Raw genomic sequence first — 19444 nt, 5'->3', positions numbered from 1 at the left:
AGGGACAGGTGATAACAATGACACAGGGGCGTGGTAACAAACAAGGAATCACGAAGACAAACGAGCGGGGCGGGATTAACGGGCAAGGAATAACAGAAAACACGAGGAACAGACATTGGAGTGACAGTGGGGAGAGGGGGGCGTAGCCCTACGTGACAAGTTTTTTTCCATTTTCTATTATTTTTATTAATTCACGCTACTTTCTCTTGTACTATAGCTTTTCCTGGTTTCATTTACATTTATGGCATTTGGCAGACACCCTTATCCAGAGCGACTTACATTTTTATCTAAATTTTTTATACAAGTGAGCAATTGAGGGTTAAGGGCCTTGCTCAGGGGCACCTCAGTCATGGCCTCAGGTCTGGGAATCAAACCCACGACCCTCCGGTCACAAGACCAGTTCCCTACCACCAGGCCACAACTGCCCAGTGTCACTTGTGAGAGAAATTATTGATTATTGACTAATTATCATTGATTAGATCATGTTTAGTTATTATAAGAGATCATTATGAACTTTATGATTTAGTACATGTCCATTCTGACTAAGCAGAAGGACTACAATAATGAAGTAGTGTGATTCAGTGTAACCATGTTTAGTTCATATTATGCATGTGTGCTATACGTGACCCAGGTCAGGGAGAGTGCTGAGGGTAAGAGCACTCTGTTAACTGGTAGTCACTAGGCTACTAGTCTTGGGTCATTTAGCTTTCTCTGTGTTCAACTGTTACATCAGTTGCTTCCGCTAACTCTAGGGAAGTCCATATTAGGAGATACACACATGTGAGACAAAGTAGCCTGCTGGACGCTTATGTTTTGGAACATGCTGTGCTAAAGATAACCTGCTGTTAGAACTGCTGAATTGTGTTTAAGGTTGTATATAAGCAGGGGGAGCGCCCCCCTGCCTTCAGAGTTGTCATGCTTGAATGAGACTCTCATGTCTGTGTCTGTCTTGTATCTGTCTTTGTCCTATTTATATATATTTATATTTTTGTAATAAATTAATCATTTAACCACGTCTGAGTCCTCATCCATTTATTAGGAAATTTCCACGACAATTTGGCGTCACGAACAGGATCGGCGAGAGGCACCCCGGAAAGGCGGTGACTGATCTTCGAGGACGCTCCCCGGGGGATGAGATCCCTGGCTGGGCTGGGCAAAGTGGGAACCCCACGAGCAAAGGGAAAGTACCTATCCAGGGAGTGATGTCACCGCCAGTCTCCGGTGGTGTTCTCCGCCCGATCAAACAAACCGCAGTGAGTGGGAATTTTCAGTTTATAAAATTCTAGGAATTTTTTTGTTTTTAAGTGTTAAATATCCGCCAGTGTCTGCCCGCCGGATGATCTCTGTTTATACGATAGGGATATAGTGAGATATCGCCTACAGGGATACAGAGAGGTATCGCCTACAGGGATACAGAGAGGTATCGCCTGAGAATATAAAGTCTATAAGGTGGGGATACTGCGATATCGCCCACGCGAGATAGGACTTAGCCTAGCGCCCGTCAGTCTGGCCAGAGATCCAGCTGGGCAGAAGCGCACTGATTAGACGTAATACGGTGTTGGCTAGCTCCGGAGCGGCAGAGATATCCGATAGGGGCGGGTGGAACTGTTTGTTACGTTGGTATGCAGTAGCGGATCTAAATTTTGAGGACTTTTTCTGACGTGTTTAATTGATTTGGGATTTTTTTTTGGACCCCTCACAAAAAAAAAAAAAAAAAAAAGTGTGAAGGGTCATCTCTGGGATTATCTAGAATTATGGGTAAACATCATTTGGGTAGAATACATAATAAGAGTAAAGCATCGGAGGCTCATAGCATAATAATAATAATTATTATTATAAGTGTAAATTACCAAATGACCAGAGATTATTTAGAAGATGTAACTCGACATGTGGGTTTTTTTTAGCATTATGGGTTTGGTTCAAAGGGAACATTGAGTGTAGACTATCTGCGCCGACTAGTTGAGAGAATAAAAACAGAGCCCAAGGTCGCAGATAGAAAAAAACTCGTAAGTATTTTGTTAAACATAAAGCAGATATGGAAGAAAAAGCTAAATGTTGGCTTGAAGAAGCCGAGAAAAGGCAAGCACGACAGGTAGGGATTAAAAAGTGTACTAACAAAGTCTCTCAGTGTGTTGTTGTAGCCGACCAGACCTCGACGCTGCCCCACCGAGATCTGCGCCAGCCAACCCGGCTCAGCAATTGCGCCACGCTCAGATGCACCCACAGCCGCTACCCCTGCCTCCCGCACCTCCACCGCCAGTTCCAGCGCCACCAGCTCTGGCGCCACCACGACAGCAAACTCTGTCTGCCACACTTGCACTGCGAGCTCCAGTGCCATCAGTTCCCATCAGGTATCACAACCACAACCTCTGCCTCCCTCACTCCCACCAGCCCAACAGCTGCCGCTGCACCCAGGGCCGCTAGTCCCGTATGATGACGTCCGCCAGGCGATGGAATGCGCCAGCCGGACGATGGGAAGCGCCACCTCCCCAACGCCACCACCACCCCCGCCGCCAGCTTCACCCGTGGCAGCACACACAAGAAGCCGTGCCACAGAAAGAAAGGGTCAGGTGATGCTTGAACTGACCACCCCAGGGTGCGCAACGACCTTCCCAATGGTCGAGGTCACAGGCCCTGAAGGAGACATCATGGTCCACCGTCACTGGACAGGAGATGACATCATGAAGGCGGCGGTGGGCCTGGGTAAACCGACAGAGATGGGAGGTAAGCGCTCCGGCGAAGAACTAACAGATTTTGTTCAGTCTTGTCATCCAGTCAAACAAGATAGACCGAGACCAGACACCAGGAGACGTCCATCTCCACAACACTGAGTGGGAACAGCAGCTGGACAGGAGGATCCAAACAGGCCCTACAGAGAGATTGTAGGACGCCTGGTCGCAAGGCTGGAAGCTGCACACCCAGCCACTATCAACACGTCCAAAATAGCTGCATGTAAACAAGAAGATGGAGAACCTGTCAGCGACTTCCTCGTGAGAAAAGAGTTCACACCGACCACAGCGGCCTCGTAGCACCAGCACACGAGCGGAGGCCGGCGGAGGCCAGCCCATGGGAAGCCCACCTGAGAAACAGCTTCCTGGTAAGCATGAGAAAAGACATCAGTGACCTCATCAGAGCCCAGTGCATTGGGTACAACAACGCCACCCTGAAAACCATAGAAGATCATGCCAAGCATCACGAGGCACAGCTGGCATGGAGAGTGAACAAGAAAATCCAGAAGCAAGCTGAGACCATGGTGCAGAGAACTCCCAGAGAACACGGGAGGGGCCATGTCAGAGGCAGAGGAAGAAGACGAGGTGGATGGAGACGAGAGAGTTACCCCAGAGGAGAGGTGGTGAATGTTACAACTGTGGAAAACTAGGACACTTTGCAAGAGATTGTCCTGAAAATGAAGAAAATGCTGAGCAGAGAAACAGAACTTTCAGAGATTGACGGGCAGTGGAGAGGCTGGACGGTACAGGACCACTGGAAGACGACAAAAAGGAAAGTAACTGGTTTAAATTATCATTTAATTTATCAATGCTTGCAGAAGATTAGTGTAGGGCCGCAGGGCCTGCCTAAAATAACACTGACTGTAAACGGCACTAAAATAAAAGATTTAGGTTTATAGTGGTGCCACCCATTCAAAAAAAAAAAAAAAAAAAAAGCCTCTCCGATGTAGATGAAATAATACATTTGAACATTAATTTTTAATTTTAACTGTTAAATGTATGTTATGGGTTTTGATTTAATGTGTAAATTGGGCCTGAGTAGCAGGCCTGAGGGGTTGTTTATGGAGTGGGAGTTAGCTGTGTTGGGGTTCAGTTATCAGCAGGAGTTCCACTGTATGCTTATGAGCTGCAGAGTGCAGGAGGAGAGCGTTGGGAACACTTCATGTGTGAAGTGTGTAGTTTGTTGCCAGGTGATTTGATGTTGAGACCGTAGGGGTCACTGCACTGCACGCTGCATGTGAGTGAGGGCCCCGATAGAGGTTTTGAGGATAAATTTAAGGTTGGAAAACATAATTGTTTGGTTGTCACTGCTATTGTGTGGGATTGCGTGTGGGCTGCGGCAATGGTGCAAACCCCATTAGAACAGGAAGACCTGTTCTCATTTCCTCGATCTAAACCACACGTGTCACTAGCAAACGTGTGCGAGGAGCCTCAATGGCAGGACATCGGTGAATGGATGACAGAGATGTCTGACATTACCGATTGGGAGAGAGTTCCTGGCAGGAACACCATGTTTAGCCCTAGCAGGAGGGCGTGGATGCAGCCGGCGCCGTGCTGGCTCCCCTGCAGGCGGGGAGTGGAACTGATTAACCCCCTTGATATTTTTTTAGCTGCCTCCCTTACCCTCTCAGGGAAAAAAAAAAAAAAAAAAAAAAAAATGAGAGGAAGAGGAACTCAGAACTGTTCCTGCAACATTATGGGCACCAGGTAAGAGCGATGTTGGGGCTCATACAGGGGGTGTGAGCCCATACACATCACCCCAAAATCTGACTATAGGCCAAAACAACATCAATACCCTTTGAAGCCTGAGGCGCTCAAAGGAAATTAGGCCAGTTTTTCCAATCACTTAGGCAAGCTGGAGTGATCGTACTGTGCCCTAACTCACCCGTGCCCACTCCAATTTTTCCAGTTAAGAAACCAGGGCGGGAAGAATGGCGGTTTGTGCAGGATTTGCTGGCTGTCAATGCAGCAGTACACGTTAGAGCCCCAAAAGTGCAAAATCCTCACAATATTCTTTCCCAGATTCCCCCAGATAGCCAGTGGTTCAGTGTAGTGGTCCTAGTAAATGCATTTTCAGTGCATCCAGATAGCCAGTACTGGTTGGCATTTTCCTTTGAAGTAAAAAAACATACACATCACTCACCATTTACAATGCAGCGCTGCGAGACAGTCTGGCCTCTCTGAAACTTCCAGAGGGCATTGCACTGTTGCACTACATAGATGTTCTGATACTCTGTGTAAACACATGAGAAGTATGCAAAGAGGGCCACAGTGGCATTGCTACATCACCTAGCAAGGGAAGGCCACAAGGTTCCTAAGCAAAATTGCAATATTGCTGAAAAAAGTGCACTTCCTGGGTCATGACGTAGTATGTATTGAAATTCTGACACAACAAACAGAGATAAAAATAACATTTGTTAAAGAGAATAAGCCCGTTTGAACAAATGAGTCTTAAGAACAGTTTTGAATTCTGAAATAAAAGTTCGGAATTGATGTGTGTGTTCAGTGTTCGTATGTGTGTGGGGAGTGTTGACGTTAGAGGACCAGTGTTTTGACTCAAGCCCACAGTGACAGACAGAGGCCAGTAGCCTACTTTTCAGGAAAACTAGACCCCGGGGCAGCCGGGGTGCGGGCACTGGTAGCATTCAGAGATATAGTGGGGTACGCTCAACTCGCCCTTTGGGTCAAACATGCTGTTTCTCGAATTTTAAAGGGAAAAAAAAGGTTTTGTAAACAATAACACCCCTGCCACATTATTCTGCCCAAGCAGCTGAGCTCACCATTCCTTACCAGCTCAAGGTCAAAGATAAAGCACCAACTAATCTCACAACTGCAATCATCAAATGTGCCGCACACACCAGAACAGGCGACACAGTAGCAAAAGGCAATGCCTTCACAGACTCCACAGCCCAACACAGGTTTGCAGGCTCCAAACACACAAATGATGCTAACAGATCACAGTAACAGAGAAGACACACCCTTAACAACCAGAGCAATAAAAACACAAGCCACAATGTAAGACAAACAGAGATGGGCAAAAGGGGGGGTGCAAAACAATGGGGGGAGTCTGGACACACACACGGAGACAGGTAAGCCGTGTGTCCCTACAGCCTACATGAGAGGACTGATTGAGATTGCTCATGGTAGGAGTCACAATGAGCAAAAGGGGGGATAGTAGCATGCACTAGCATGCACTAAGAATAACCACACTCACCCAAAATTTTTATACACAATGTCTGGTATCCCACCACAGGGATATAACAGACCTAAACATGCACCGCCGGACACCTGCCGCCGACCGAACTCTTTCAACACTGGCAAATTGATCTTGTTGAACTAACACCTGCTGAAATACAGGCTTGTGTGTATGTATGTCTAGCAAATGGACGGAGGCCTTCCCCACCACAAAGCAGAATTCAGATACGGTGGCAAAGATGCTACTAAGGGAAATAATCCCACTATGGGGGTTACCCAGGAGGGTGTCGAGTGACAATGGCACTCCCTTCGTACACGAAGGGCTAAAGGAGCTAAATTAACTAAATTTTAAAGGAAATTAACTCAGGAAACAGGGAACAGAGCAGCACTCTGCCCCAAGCTCGCACAGGCTTATCAGCCTTTGAGATTGTGTTTGGAAGGCCTCCAAACATGGGAGTAGTGCCGCCGGAATGGGACACACACACACACACACACACGTTGAGCCATTAATATGTTATCCTGCACAAGTTTGTCTCTATTTTGTCTGAGCAGGTCAAAGCTGTCAGAGGTGTCGGAGAATCCACTGCACGAGTTCCAGCCGGGAGACTGGGTGCTGATCAGAGATCCACGTGCTGCTAACAACCAACACAGCTGTAAAGACCAGCGGCCGAGCCACGTGGACACACCACACCCACTGCAAAAGAGCTCCAGAGCAGCCGCCAGAATGAATGTTATGCTGTTGTTTTTTACATGATGCTTTTCTCAACAGGAGGGGTAACTGTCATCTCCCCCACACCGGAGGAGAGGTGTGAGGGAAAGAAAGCATGTGTAATGTCCAATGTCACTGCTACTGCAGTGAAACCAAACCAGCCCTGCCTGGTTTGCCATCCTTTCCACATGCCGTGAACACCAACACCAATCACTTACGAAATGGCTACAATGTTAATTAACAGACCCATATGCGAGATTGATAACAGGTCAATTCTACAACATGTCTCACGCCATCATTCACAGTGGTAAGGTTCCTGATTGGGTAGGTGATGATGTTGCAAGTATGGATCATAGGAAATAAACGCCTGCGACTCAAATGACGAGGTGTCACGAGTCGGCATTCGCAACATGACATTTGACACCACCCCTGTTGAGGGAGAGTGGTGTCTATGCACAGAGGGGGCCTTGAAGGCCATCTTTGGATAGAGCACACCAAGTGCCAGGTTGATCTGGTAGCAACAGGCAGAGACGAATCAACATGCACCATTAGACTAAATAACTCCTCTGCAAAATGGAGTTTCACCTCCTGTCATGGCATCGTGAACCCAGTAACAGATTGGGCGACGATGTGGGCATGCAGAGAGAAAACCTACTCTGCTCTACCTGAGAGATCATACAACAGGGGTCAGTTTTCAGTTCGCCTGGGGAGGATGTTGTACTCCAGTTTTCCTTACCCCCCCAGGGTCAATTTATACCATACCAGATCGTGTCCCACGGGAGGCCTCACTGGAGGGGATCCCTGGTAAGTTTAAAGGTTACACGCTGGCAGACCCCTGGACTACCCCAGCGGTTGCTGTGGGATGGTCACTGTTCCTCGGAGGGGGAACTACAGCGACGATAGATAAGATCAACGGACTTGCATGGCAAGTTCTGACTTTGGCTTCTCGTACTGAGACTGCCCTGGACCTATTAAACAAAGAAGTGAAAAAAATTAGACAAGTATAGGTCCAGAATAGACTAGCTTTAGACCTCCTCCTCATAAAAGAAGGAGATGTGTGTAAGAAAATCAATGTTTCATGTTGTTTCAGCATTCCAGATTACTATGATAATATTACTGATTTAATTGATCACATGAAGGCCGGGGTTCAAGAACCTGGTTTGGGTGGATCACTTCATGTCTAGGCCCATGGGGACATTGGATGCTGACTATGATTTTACCAATTGTAATAATCATTTAGCTGTTGTTGTGTTTAGTGCCTTGTATTTTGTCTTGCTGTTCGTCGTGGCTTACTGGCCTTATGCGTCAGCATTTTCAGATGGCCTTGCATGACGACTTAAAGGAGCCTGAGATAGCAGACTCCTTGGGACGTCTGTTTAAGGAAGACGTCTGAGACGACCTGGCGACTGGCTGGGTTGTGCCCGATGGCCCTGAGCAGCTTAACTGACTCCAGGGCCTGTTTTAAGTTGATATTCTATGATGAAATTAATGATTTATTCTCTCCTTTTTAATGATTACACAGAATCAAAGGGGGGAAGTGTGAGAGAAATTATTGATTATTGACTAATTATCATTGATTAGATCATGTTTAGTTATTATAAGAGATCATTATGAACTTTATGATTTAGTACATGTCCATTCTGACTAAGCAGAAGGACTACAATAATGAAGTAGTGTGATTCAGTGTAACCATGTTTAGTTCATATTATGCATGTGTGCTATACGTGACCCAGGTCAGGGAGAGTGCTGAGGGTAAGAGCACTCTGTTAACTGGTAGTCACTAGGCTACTAGTCTTGGGTCATTTAGCTTTCTCTGTGTTCAACTGTTACATCAGTTGCTTCCGCTAACTCTAGGGAAGTCCATATTAGGAGATACACACATGTGAGACAAAGTAGCCTGCTGGACGCTTATGTTTTGGAACATGCTGTGCTAAAGATAACCTGCTGTTAGAACTGCTGAATTGTGTTTAAGGTTGTATATAAGCAGGGGGAGCGCCCCCCTGCCTTCAGAGTTGTCATGCTTGAATGAGACTCTCATGTCTGTGTCTGTCTTGTATCTGTCTTTGTCCTATTTATATATATTTATATTTTTGTAATAAATTAATCATTTAACCACGTCTGAGTCCTCATCCATTTATTAGGAAATTTCCACGACACACTGTACCACGAAGGGCAGGACACGTGGGGAGATCAGTGTGTCAAGTAACACAACAACAGTTGATGATGTTATCAATTAACTTTTCTGGTAAACAGATTGCAAATATATTAGGTGTATCAAGAAGCACAGTGAAGCGACAGTTAAGGTATGTGTTGATAGGTCTTTTTTTTATAAAGCACTTATATGAAACATTTGTGAATTGTTCTGTCTACAAATTTAATAATTTTGGAACTGCAAATCTAATTGCACACCAGGGGGATGTAGAATAACACATGATATATGTGAAGACAGTCACTGTCTTGAACTAACACTGATGCAGCATCACAAGGAAGCTAACATGTTCGCAGTAGAACACTGCTTAGCTCTGATCCATTAGCTAACAGACACCTGTGCTAATTAGCTCTTATCTGGAATAGAGTGCCTGATGGAGCATGATAAAGCATGAACTGTGATTCAAAGTGGTGGCCCCCTCCATCCAAATTTTTGTGTATTTTGGACATTTAAATAGGAAATTCTAAGTGGAAACACATAAAATTTATATATCAAGTAAGGGGTGGAGTAACTACTTCAAGATACGGTATAGTGCAGCTTGGATTGATTTTAATTATTTGCATAAAAAACATACATGATTTGTGTGTGTGCCGATCTCCCGCGAGACCTCTCTTTGTTCTATTTACCTATTGTGTTAATCTTGATTGCATCTATCATGGTGCGCTCCTTTGATGTAACAACCGCTGGGGTTATCTTACACAGGCCTGTAGCCAGGGGGGATCGAAGGGTTCGTTCGATCCCCACTGCCCCCGCACCCTCCCTCCGTACACACATGCCCCTCAAGATAGGTGGGCTATTCAATGAATGAATTGTTAATCTCCGGTGAATATACAGACGAACAAATAAGGACAGCAACAACGGACTCACAACAAACTTATAACAGTGTTGCCAACTCTCACGCAATGAGCGTGAGACACACGCATTTGACCGTTTTCACGTGCTCACACGTCATACATCCGATTTCTCACGCTGAAAAAAAAATCATGTTTATTTATCTCTGATCTACATCTATGATTCAATGAGTTACTAGTTCGCTCTGGCGCCAACCACTGGTGATCGATCGAGGAAACATATAAGACATAACCCCCCGCCCCCCCCCCCTGTCAGCGTTTGACACACACACCACCCCCTTCCCCCCCGCCCCCAAATCAAATCTCAGTCCTAGTGATTTTGAAAAGTTGGCAACCTTGCTTATAATGAATAAAATATGTGTAAATTAAAAGGTTTGAAGTGTGCTCGTGTATTTAGGGGGCATTGGAGTAGAGAGGCAAATGAAGTCCACTTTTGGGGGAAAAAGATCCCCCCCCATCACAATGCTGGCTACGGGTCTGTTACAGCCTGCCATATGGGATTCCCCCTTGACAATGTATGTCTGTATGTAAATTCTTTAAAACCTCAAGCGGTGTGGTTTTTCTGTATATAACCTATATGTTGGTAGACTGTCAGATTACTTTGGAATAAGAAGCGCACAAAAATAAACTTCTTTCTTGGAAATCTCCACTCCTGTGTTTCTTGAAGAAACCAACGATTCTCGCTAAACAGAAGACAATACCCATGGTTGTGATTAAACTACTACTAGCTCACATTTTGATGAAGTATAACTTTTACCAAATATGTTCTAAACTGTTAATGGTATAAGTTATTTCAAGGTGCCAGGGTAGTGAGACAGATTTAATATCAATTTGTTCTATGATTGTCATGTTAATTCTTTGTATATGGCTATAGGAAGTTCATGTAAAAATATCGGTTGTGACAGTGAGGTAATACAACTTTGAATTAAGGTCATTACACTAAGTTTTAGAATAAGCAAGCAGTCTCAGCCATTTATTACAAATGGTCACAAAACAGATGTAGATGTAGTATGCAGGTGTATCGAATGGTATTGTGCAGTAGCAAAAATCCCAATCCGCTGGGAATTCTAGTCAAGACCAAAATTGCTTTAGTTCCAGGTAATAATTGCTTCTAGAAGTAAATGCAGGTCCTTCACAACCATTTTCTAAAATAACATTCTGCAGAGAAATGCATAACATGTAGCAAGGCTTATAACTGTCCAATGGTCCCTGCCAGTCAGTTTCATGTTTCGGCTGTAGTTCTGACAGGAATTTCCAGTAGACTGGAATTTTTGCCACTGCTGGGAGACACATATGATTGATTCAAACAAGACATTCACTGCACTGTACCACCCCTTCTCAATGTACAAATCCTGATATACACTCCGCAGCATTTATAGCCTGATCATTCTAGTGCAATGCCTTCTGCAATGGCCTGAAATTACGATCACCTTAAACAAGCAAAATCATTTTTAAAAATGTGTTGCAGGGTTGACGTGCAGGAATGGTGTGTATTAAAAATTTAATGAAGCTGACAACAACATGAAATTAGGTTGGTTCTGTCTGCACTTAAACAAAAATCAAATTAAGCATAGTATTGTAGACTGCATGTTTTATTCAATTATAAAATGTAGAACAGTATAGTCTAATTATAAAACATTTGAAATGCCCTGGAATTTGACTCAAGTGACAGTAGCATACCATTTCTCTGATGTAAATGGCTGATCTTCTTAGCACAGAACTGGCTTTTATAGCAGATAAAAGTTTTTATTTTTATTTTTTATAGCCAAATCTTACAAGTAAACAAGCAACCAGAGAACATCTCTGTAATCTTTACTTAAAGAGAAGGGGTTTTGTGTTCTCTTTGCTCTTTTTGCTGCTTTCACAATGGGGCGAGCTTTTTGGCAGTGTTTGGATTTCTCCCCTCAGAGGTTGATGAAGTGGTAGCACCCAATTTTAAACGTCGTCTTAAGACGTCCAAAAGTTACGTCTTAACACGGCATTTTTGTACGTCTTAAGACGTCCAAATTTGACGTGTTAACACGGACGTCATTCTAGACGTATTGAGCCAAACGGCGTTCCATATTTTGCTCGCGCGAGGAAGCTTTCTCCGCGCCCGAGAGCATTTTTGCTCGCGCGAATAAGCACTTTTCCTCGCGCGAAATGATTTTCCGCGCTCGCGATTATTGACTTAGATTTGACGTCATAATTAAAAAGCAAACTGTGATCGCAACAGAATGTGTTCACAACCACAAACGAAACGGCAGTAAAAGCTGCTTTGATGTGGCCAAAGAAATCGCCGGGCTTCAGTCTTTTTCAAGGGAGCATTTTTCGAAGCAATCGCTATTTTCACAGTAATTTGATATTTCAAGTTTTGAACAAAGTAAATGTGATATATTTGATCAATTTTTCTTTATTCACTTGGATAGTTTGATCGTTGATTAATGGAGTAATGTGGGTTTCATAACCTAACAAATCTAAAGGATTTATGTTATAATAACAGCAACAAGCAAACATTTTTTTTACATTTACGCAAATATATCTGTAATATTTGTAACTTGAATAAGTAATAAATTCAGAGGTATTTAACATTAAGGTGTAGGTACATTTATAAGTTACATATGGCCAGGGCCGGAGTGGGACACTTTTTCAGCCCGGGAGTTTTATGCCCAAATCCGGCCCAAAATTATTTTCCCTCCCAATCGGCCCAAACTAGAGGTTAACATGAACCGGCCCATCGGGAATCCTCCCGAATCTCCCGATTAGCCACTCCGGCTCTGCATATGGCCCTCCGTGGGTATCGATTATGCCGATGTGGCCCGCGGTGAGAAAGAGTTTGACACCCCTGATGTAGAGGGACAACCATGGCTCACACACCATGTTTAATGAAGTGGCTGATACGTGCAATTAAACTTTTCTTTACATAATAATATAGTACATTATTGTATATGGGTTGCTGAAATAAAGACTATGAATAATGTAGTAGTATATGAGAGAGGGAACGAGAATAAACACATACAAATCAAACATACAGGATGAACTAGAACAGTGGTTCTCAAACTTTTTACACAAAGTACCACCAACTGTCAAACGAAAAACCTCCACGTACCAAAAAAAAAAAAAAAAAAGAAAAAGCTGTTTGGCGAGTTTAAGTTGTTGACGGGGGGTTAGCGAACGTAAATTGTTACCGGGAGGATGTAAAATGGACACAAGATAAGTATTATATCGCGGTGGTTGGTGCCAGAGCGAACTAGTAACTCATTGAATCATAGATGTGGATCAGAGGTAAATAAACTAGATTTTTTTTGTCGGCGTGAGAAATCGGATGTGTGGCGTGTGAAGACGGTCAAATGCGTGTGTCTCACGCTCAATGCGTGAAAGTTGGCAACCCTGCTCATTACACACATATGTTATAATGTAGTTCTCCTGTAGTTCGTGTTGGTGGGGGTTTACAGCACAAAAAGTCTTCGTGCGACATGCCCTCATACTCATATCGCACGGAAACAAGCAAGTTGGCTAAATCTGCGACATCTATGGATTCATCTAACTGCAGTGAGAAGCATTTACTCATTTTAATTCTCTCAGTCAATGTTTGTCTGACGTTGTTCGCCATTTTCCCCCGAATGGGGGCGTCGCCCCCTCAGGCGAGGTGTCCCACCCCCTCAATGTAAAAAATAAGACCCATTTATTTTACAACAATCGCTACATGGTGCCCCCTTGGCCGCTCGACAATCGTTACACGCGCCCCCCCCCAAGCCCCCCCGCGCAGTTTTGGAACAGTTAGAACAGTATTGGCATGTGTCATTGCTGGAGAGTCCCACACAGATACACAGGGGTGAATTATGAGCCCTAGATCTTCCTGGACACATTCTGGAGCTGCCTCAGACATCCCGACCCAAGGATTCATTGTGAAACCAACAGGCCTCAAGGGAAGAGCAGGATCACCTGAAACATATTGGTCTAGCAGGAAGGAAGTCCATCATGTCCACTGCACTGGCAAGGTTTTAGGCTTCAGATGTTGCCTCTGAACAGTGCTCCTCGTTGCTGATGATGTCATGTGTCTCGCTGTCACTGTGGGCAGGGCCCTTGCACTCACTCCGCCTCCTGAACCGGCTGTGGTGGAAGACACGCACGCGGCAGCAGTAGAGGACAGAGATGATGAGAAGCACCAGCAGCAGGATGGAAGGTAGGCTGGCAAGAATCACAGGAACACGAGGGATTGTGTCATCTGGAGGCGCCGTTACTGAAGGCCAGACAGGAAAGAAAAAGAGAAAATAAAAGAGATCAGCTTTTGATGTGAAGAACTGAAAGCACACAGACAGACAGATAGACAGGCACACACACACACACACACACACACACACACACACAAACACACACAAACATGCTTAAAGAGACTAACAACACACTTATAGAGACTAACAACAAATTTATAGAGACTAACTGAACACACATATAGAGACTAACACATAAAGAGATTAAACCTGCTTGTATAGGACAATATTTTCACACAAAATAACCTAAGACACAGAGAGCAACTATTAAGTACTTTAATACACACACACACACACACACACATACACACACACACACACACACACACACACACACACACACACAAACACACACACACACACACACTTACATGGTGTAAAGATGAGTTCATCATTACACTCCTCCCCTGTACAGGAGCACATGTAGAAGTGTGGGCCCAGTGCTTTAATCTGCTTCATCTCACACTTTGTGCTTTTGTAGTTCTCCAGCATGATACCATGGAAGGTCAGTGAGGGATCATGGCAAACAGTCTCCACAGTCGTGATCTCTCCATCCCTGTGCCTGAAACACAAACACAGTCATGATCTCTCCATCTCTGTGCCTGAAACACAAACACAGTCATGATCTTTCCGTCTCTGTGCTTGAAACACAAACACAGTCATGATCTCTCCATCTCTGTGCCTGAAACACAAACACAGTCATGATCTCTCCATCTCTATGCCTGAAACACAGTTGTGTTCTCTGTGACAGAACATGAAACACAAACAGCTGTGCTGTGTCTCTGTAACTGCCTGTAACACAAACAGCTGTGCTGTGTTTCTCTGTAACTGCCTGTAACACAAATGTCCACCACTCTTGACTGGTGACAAGAAGTATTTAACTCTGTTACACTGAATATTGCAATAAATTAGTGTGTTATGTTTATTTTAATAGTTATGACTTAGCAATAACAATGTAAAAGACACAATGTAACAACAATATTGGGGTGGAATAAGTGATATACTGGTAATTATACAGCTCTCTGAAAAGCTGGCCAACATGTGCTTTGATTGACTGACAGCTGAGCTGACCACTCAGGGACCACGTCTCAGTTGGGAGCACCTGGCCACACCTACCATGCAGCTACGCAGACCTCCTCCCGTCTTTCACAGATGGAGGAGATGTTACAGTTGGACAGACAGCTTCCAGTGGGTTTGCAGTCAGTTAGTGTAACGTCACAGAACTTGCAGAGTTGGTTGAAGGGAAGTCCTTCTAAAGATAATGAGAGATGGACGAAAAGACCAACAGAGAGAGAAGAAACAGTTCAGATGTGAGATTAGATCTTACTGGATGTTTGATTAGTTTTCCTGTCTGTTCCTCTGAGTCTTCTGGCTGGTTAGGGTATTGCAAGACCAGAGTAGAGTTGTATATATGACATGCAAACATGGGTAGTTGGGCTCCTAAATGGCACGAGAGGTCTGTAGAGAGGGTGGAGCTAGATGTGGGTGCACTGAGAGCTTTGTGGAGAGGGCGGAGCTAGATGTGGGTGCACTGAAAGCTCTGTAAGTAGGGCGGAGCTAGATGTGGGTGTACTGAGAGCTCTGTGGGGAGGGCAGAGCTAGATGTGGGTGCACTGAGAGCTTTGTGGAGAGGGCGGAGCTAGATGTGGGTGCAATGAGAGCTCTGTGGGAAGGGCAGAGCTAGATGTGGGTGTACTGAGAGCTCTGTAGGTAGGGCGGAGCTAGATGTGGGTGTACTGAGAGCTCTGTGGGGAGGGCGGAGCTAGATGTGGGTGCACTGAGAGCTCTGTGGGCAGGGCGGAGCTAGATGTGGGTGCACTGAGAGCTCTGTGGGGAGGGCGGAGCTAGATGTGGGTGCACTGAGAGCTCTGTGGGGAGGGTGGAGCTAGATGTGGGTGCACTGAGAGCTCTGTGGGGAGGGTGGAGCTAGATGTGGGTGCACTGAGAGCTCTGTGGGGAGGGCGGAGCTAGATGTGGGTGCACTGAGAGCTCTGTGGGCAGGGCGGAGCTAGATGTGGGTGCAATGAGAGCTCTGTGGGAAGGGCAGAGCTAGATGTGGGTGTACTGAGAGCTCTGTAGGTAGGGCGGAGCTAGATGTGGGTGTACTGAGAGCTCTGTGGGGAGGGCGGAGCTAGATGTGGGTGCACTGAGAGCTCTTTGGGCAGGGCGGAGCTAGATGTGGGTGCACTGAGAGCTCTGTGGGCAGGGCGGAGCTAGATGTGGGTGCACTGAGAGCTCTGTGGGGAGGGCGGAGCTAGATGTGGGTGCACTGAGAGCTCTGTGGGGAGGGCGGAGCTAGATGTGGGTGCACTGAGAGGTTGTTTTAATCTACAGCTCTCTTCCTAGGTAACCTGTACTTGTGTTGTAGTTGTTTGGAATTTAGCATTATCTCTTATTAGAAGTATTTTAACATTGGTCTAGACATTGTTTTATTCTTAAATTTTTGCTTAAATTAAAACTTAAATTAAAACACATCATAACTAGCATGTGGGTTTTTGGAGAAAGATTGTGGTGGTGTATGCATGTGTGCGAGAGCTGAAGCCAAAGGTAGTTCAGCTGGTTACGCTACGGTATCATGTATGTTAATTTGGGTTGGCATTAGATAGTGAAAGTTGCAGCTTGCTAGCACCCGTAGATTAGTACTAAAAGGGAGGAGTTAAGGGTAGTACTCAGTTATGTGGTTTTAGAGAGAATTTGACAGGAACTCTCAAAGTATTTGTTTTCATGTTTTGTTTTTGAGAGTATGCACATATAGTAAGTTAGAAGTGTGAAGACATTTTGGTAAGTATTGGTTATATTATTTGTCCTTTTGTTGACTTAAATTCAGCGCCCAAAAATCCATTACTCAGAATCTCACAGCCTGGCTGGTCCAATATTCCTATCATTATTTATCTACATCTGTTCCCCACTTACACACACCCATATATACCTGATTGTGCTAGTCTGTATTTTTGCCCAACTACAAGTGAGATTAAAACCCTTGATATTTATCTGCACACATCTGACCTGTCTAATTGACAGCAATTTGAGAAACCCAACCAAGCTGTACATTATACATTATAGCTTGGAATACATCAAGATAAGAACTTATTCTAGATAATTACAAAAGCAATGTCCTTATCAACAAATTAGGAAATGCATTATATAACTTTATAAAACATTTAAAAAGTCTCTTCAAAGAGCTTTATTATAATGTGTTATGTCTGTAGCTATAATTATTTATGCTTAATTATTCAGGTATATGGTATATACAAAGCATTACAAAGCATTATACTGTATATTCCATGAACTACATAATTAATGTACAGTATTTACAGAAATAGTTGAAAATGGTTGTAAAAGTCTGAACTGATATAAATTGAACCGAACTAAACTAGACTGATAACGGCCACAGTCCAGACCTGACACAGAAGACGAGTTGGACCACCATGGCAATCTGTGTTAGGCCATGTGACGCAGCAGTTCTTCACGTCAACCTCACAACCAAGTGCGTTATAGACGTAGCGTCACTCTGTAAGCTACAGCACTGCTCAGCATTCTGACATCCGGACATACAAATGGCACTTTTTAAAGAAATCCTAAAACGCATTTGTTCAATATACTTTAACTGCTTTAAACTGCCCATGTTTCATTATATTCTATTATATTTAATTGTGGTGTAAACTATTTTAGCATTATATGAATGCATTATTATTTGTAGTAATAATAATAATGAAAACAATGCAATGACCTACACACAGATCTGCACACCCAGTAAAAACGTCCTTTATAACACATTTGTCACCTTTTGGAATCAGCGTTTATTAACGTTTATGTAAGCCAGTTGGCATGAAGGAATTATGAAGGTGTCTTTTAAACAGGAGAAACGTTACACATGTGCACATATGTTTATGAAAAATGTTTTACTTATAATGTTTTACTTGTAATGCTAGCAGTTTTTAGGCCTCGTGCGTATCCACTCTTTCTCATAATTCAGCAGATATCACATGAAGAACTTTCTGCACATCGATATCGTGTCTATACTTATCACGTGCAGAACGGTCGTGTTTCTATAGGAACATTTTCAGCAAACGCGCGCTCTTCTAGAAGCTAAACGGATCACGGATGTGATGTTAAACCAAATTCAATCCATTTAACAGTTCATTTATGCCGAAATAATATCATTCGTACTCACCAGTGTGCCCACTCATAAGCGAAATGCCGAAGAATATCTCTCCATACCAATAAACGGAAAACCATAGACGCTCCATAAGTATTACTTCGTTGTGTTCATTGAATGCTGACAGCTATTCAAGCAATGAGACGAACCCCTTTTTATCCGCAGCTGGCTGCGGTTAGTTTCCACTTTACCACCTCCAGCGGAAGGGAACACGAGGCTCGAGGTAGGAGTGTTGATCACTCTTGCACCCCGCTTCTCGTAATCACCGAGTGTGTAAGGACACCACTACTGGAAATTAGTGAAGTACAGAAGATTTTTCATTATGTCTGATTCTCTGACTCAATGTCTAGCCGTTCTTCTCGACTGTCTCTACTCTCTATCATGGCTAACACATTCTCAGACATTAGAGCTTGCCAAAAAAAAGCAATGTGGGAACATCTATGAAGATAAGCAGAATGTCTGTTTAGTCTCTCTGTGTGCATGTGTGTGTGTGTGTGTGTGTGTGTGTGTGCATTGACTGAGTATGACAAAGTGTCTGAATACTGTCTGGGCATGTACATGTTTTAATCGCTTTCAGAAGTTGGGTTATGTAACACTGAACAGCAAGCAGATGTTGACGGTGATAAAGGACTATTGGCCTGAGGAGAAAACGTTGAGAGAAGCCACCACACAACAGCACCACATCTACATTTGAACAGTGTAGCAGAATTGCTGATGTGCTGTGGAGACCTGCAGTCATGCAGGTGAACAAGGGAAATGGGTTTGCCTGTTCAGCCAGCAGGGCGGCGATGAAGGGAGAGGGGAGATTTGCTCCGAGTCTGGATGTGCTGCACTGATCCGTCTTCTTGTGGTGTAAACTCTACCACAAGGGTACAGCTATGATGGCGTTATCTCAGCTCAGTCACACACAGCACAAGAAAGAATAGAAAAAAGCTAATTCGTATGAAAGTCTGTTTAATTAAAGTGTCTGTGTTTCTGCTGGTGCATGTGAATATGTAGTGTATGTAGTGTGTGTGTGTGTGTGCGTGCGTGCGCATTTGTGTGTGTGAATTTGCGTGTGTGCTTGTGCATGCGTTTGCTCACCTGGACGTGCAGGTAGACCAATGTTTCAATGACAACAAAGTTATTCATTAGATTTTTTTATGTGTGTATGTGTGTGTGGGTATGTATGTGTGCACTTGCATGCATGAGAGAATGTGAGCAAATTTCAGAAACATCAGCACCTAGCACAGATATTTACAGTAGTAGCACCAAGCACAGATATTTACAGTAGTAGCACCAAGCACAGATATTTACAGTAGTAGCACCTAGCACAGATATTTACAGTAGTAGCACCAAG

The 19444-nt window shown here is 44.1% G+C and overlaps 1 protein-coding gene and 1 long non-coding RNA gene across 2 annotated transcripts; one reads left to right on the top strand and one right to left on the bottom strand.

The window, feature by feature from the left end:
* The first annotated feature begins 442 nt into the window (after window positions 1–442).
* LOC143514710 (uncharacterized) lies at window positions 443–8748 on the top strand. Its single transcript, XR_013130944.1, has 2 exons — window positions 443–4436; window positions 6477–8748. It is a non-coding gene; the product is annotated as an uncharacterized LOC143514710 (long non-coding RNA).
* A 1905-nt stretch (window positions 8749–10653) lies between these two features.
* Window positions 10654–18610, bottom strand: LOC143514709 (TGF-beta receptor type-2-like). The gene is made up of 4 exons (XM_077006235.1): window positions 18121–18610; window positions 15063–15198; window positions 14318–14508; window positions 10654–13915 (listed from the first exon to the last, which is right to left on the bottom strand). The coding sequence occupies exons 1-4, from the start codon at window positions 18194–18196 to the stop codon at window positions 13677–13679; spliced, it is 642 nt and encodes a 213-aa protein (XP_076862350.1). The 5' UTR covers window positions 18197–18610; the 3' UTR covers window positions 10654–13676.
* Window positions 18611–19444: the final 834 nt, after the last annotated feature.

The sequence above is a fragment of the Brachyhypopomus gauderio genome, chromosome 5 (assembly GCF_052324685.1).
Source record: "Brachyhypopomus gauderio isolate BG-103 chromosome 5, BGAUD_0.2, whole genome shotgun sequence".
Taxonomy (NCBI): domain Eukaryota; kingdom Metazoa; phylum Chordata; class Actinopteri; order Gymnotiformes; family Hypopomidae; genus Brachyhypopomus; species Brachyhypopomus gauderio.
This window is presented reverse-complemented; position numbering and strand designations above follow the sequence as displayed.

What these genes read in the sequence shown, in the direction of transcription:
- LOC143514709 (XM_077006235.1), bottom strand. Translation starts at nt 18,196, where the DNA reads ATGGAGCGTCTATGGTTTTCCGTTTATTGGTATGGAGAGATATTCTTC. An exon ending in GCTTATGAGTGGGCACACTG is followed by an intron (nt 15,199 to 18,120) that starts GTGAGTACGAAT and finishes CATTATCTTTAG; the next exon opens with AAGGACTTCCCTTCAACCAA. An exon ending in TGAACTCATCTTTACACCAT is followed by an intron (nt 13,916 to 14,317) that starts GTAAGTGTGTGT and finishes TCTGGCCTTCAG; the next exon opens with TAACGGCGCCTCCAGATGAC.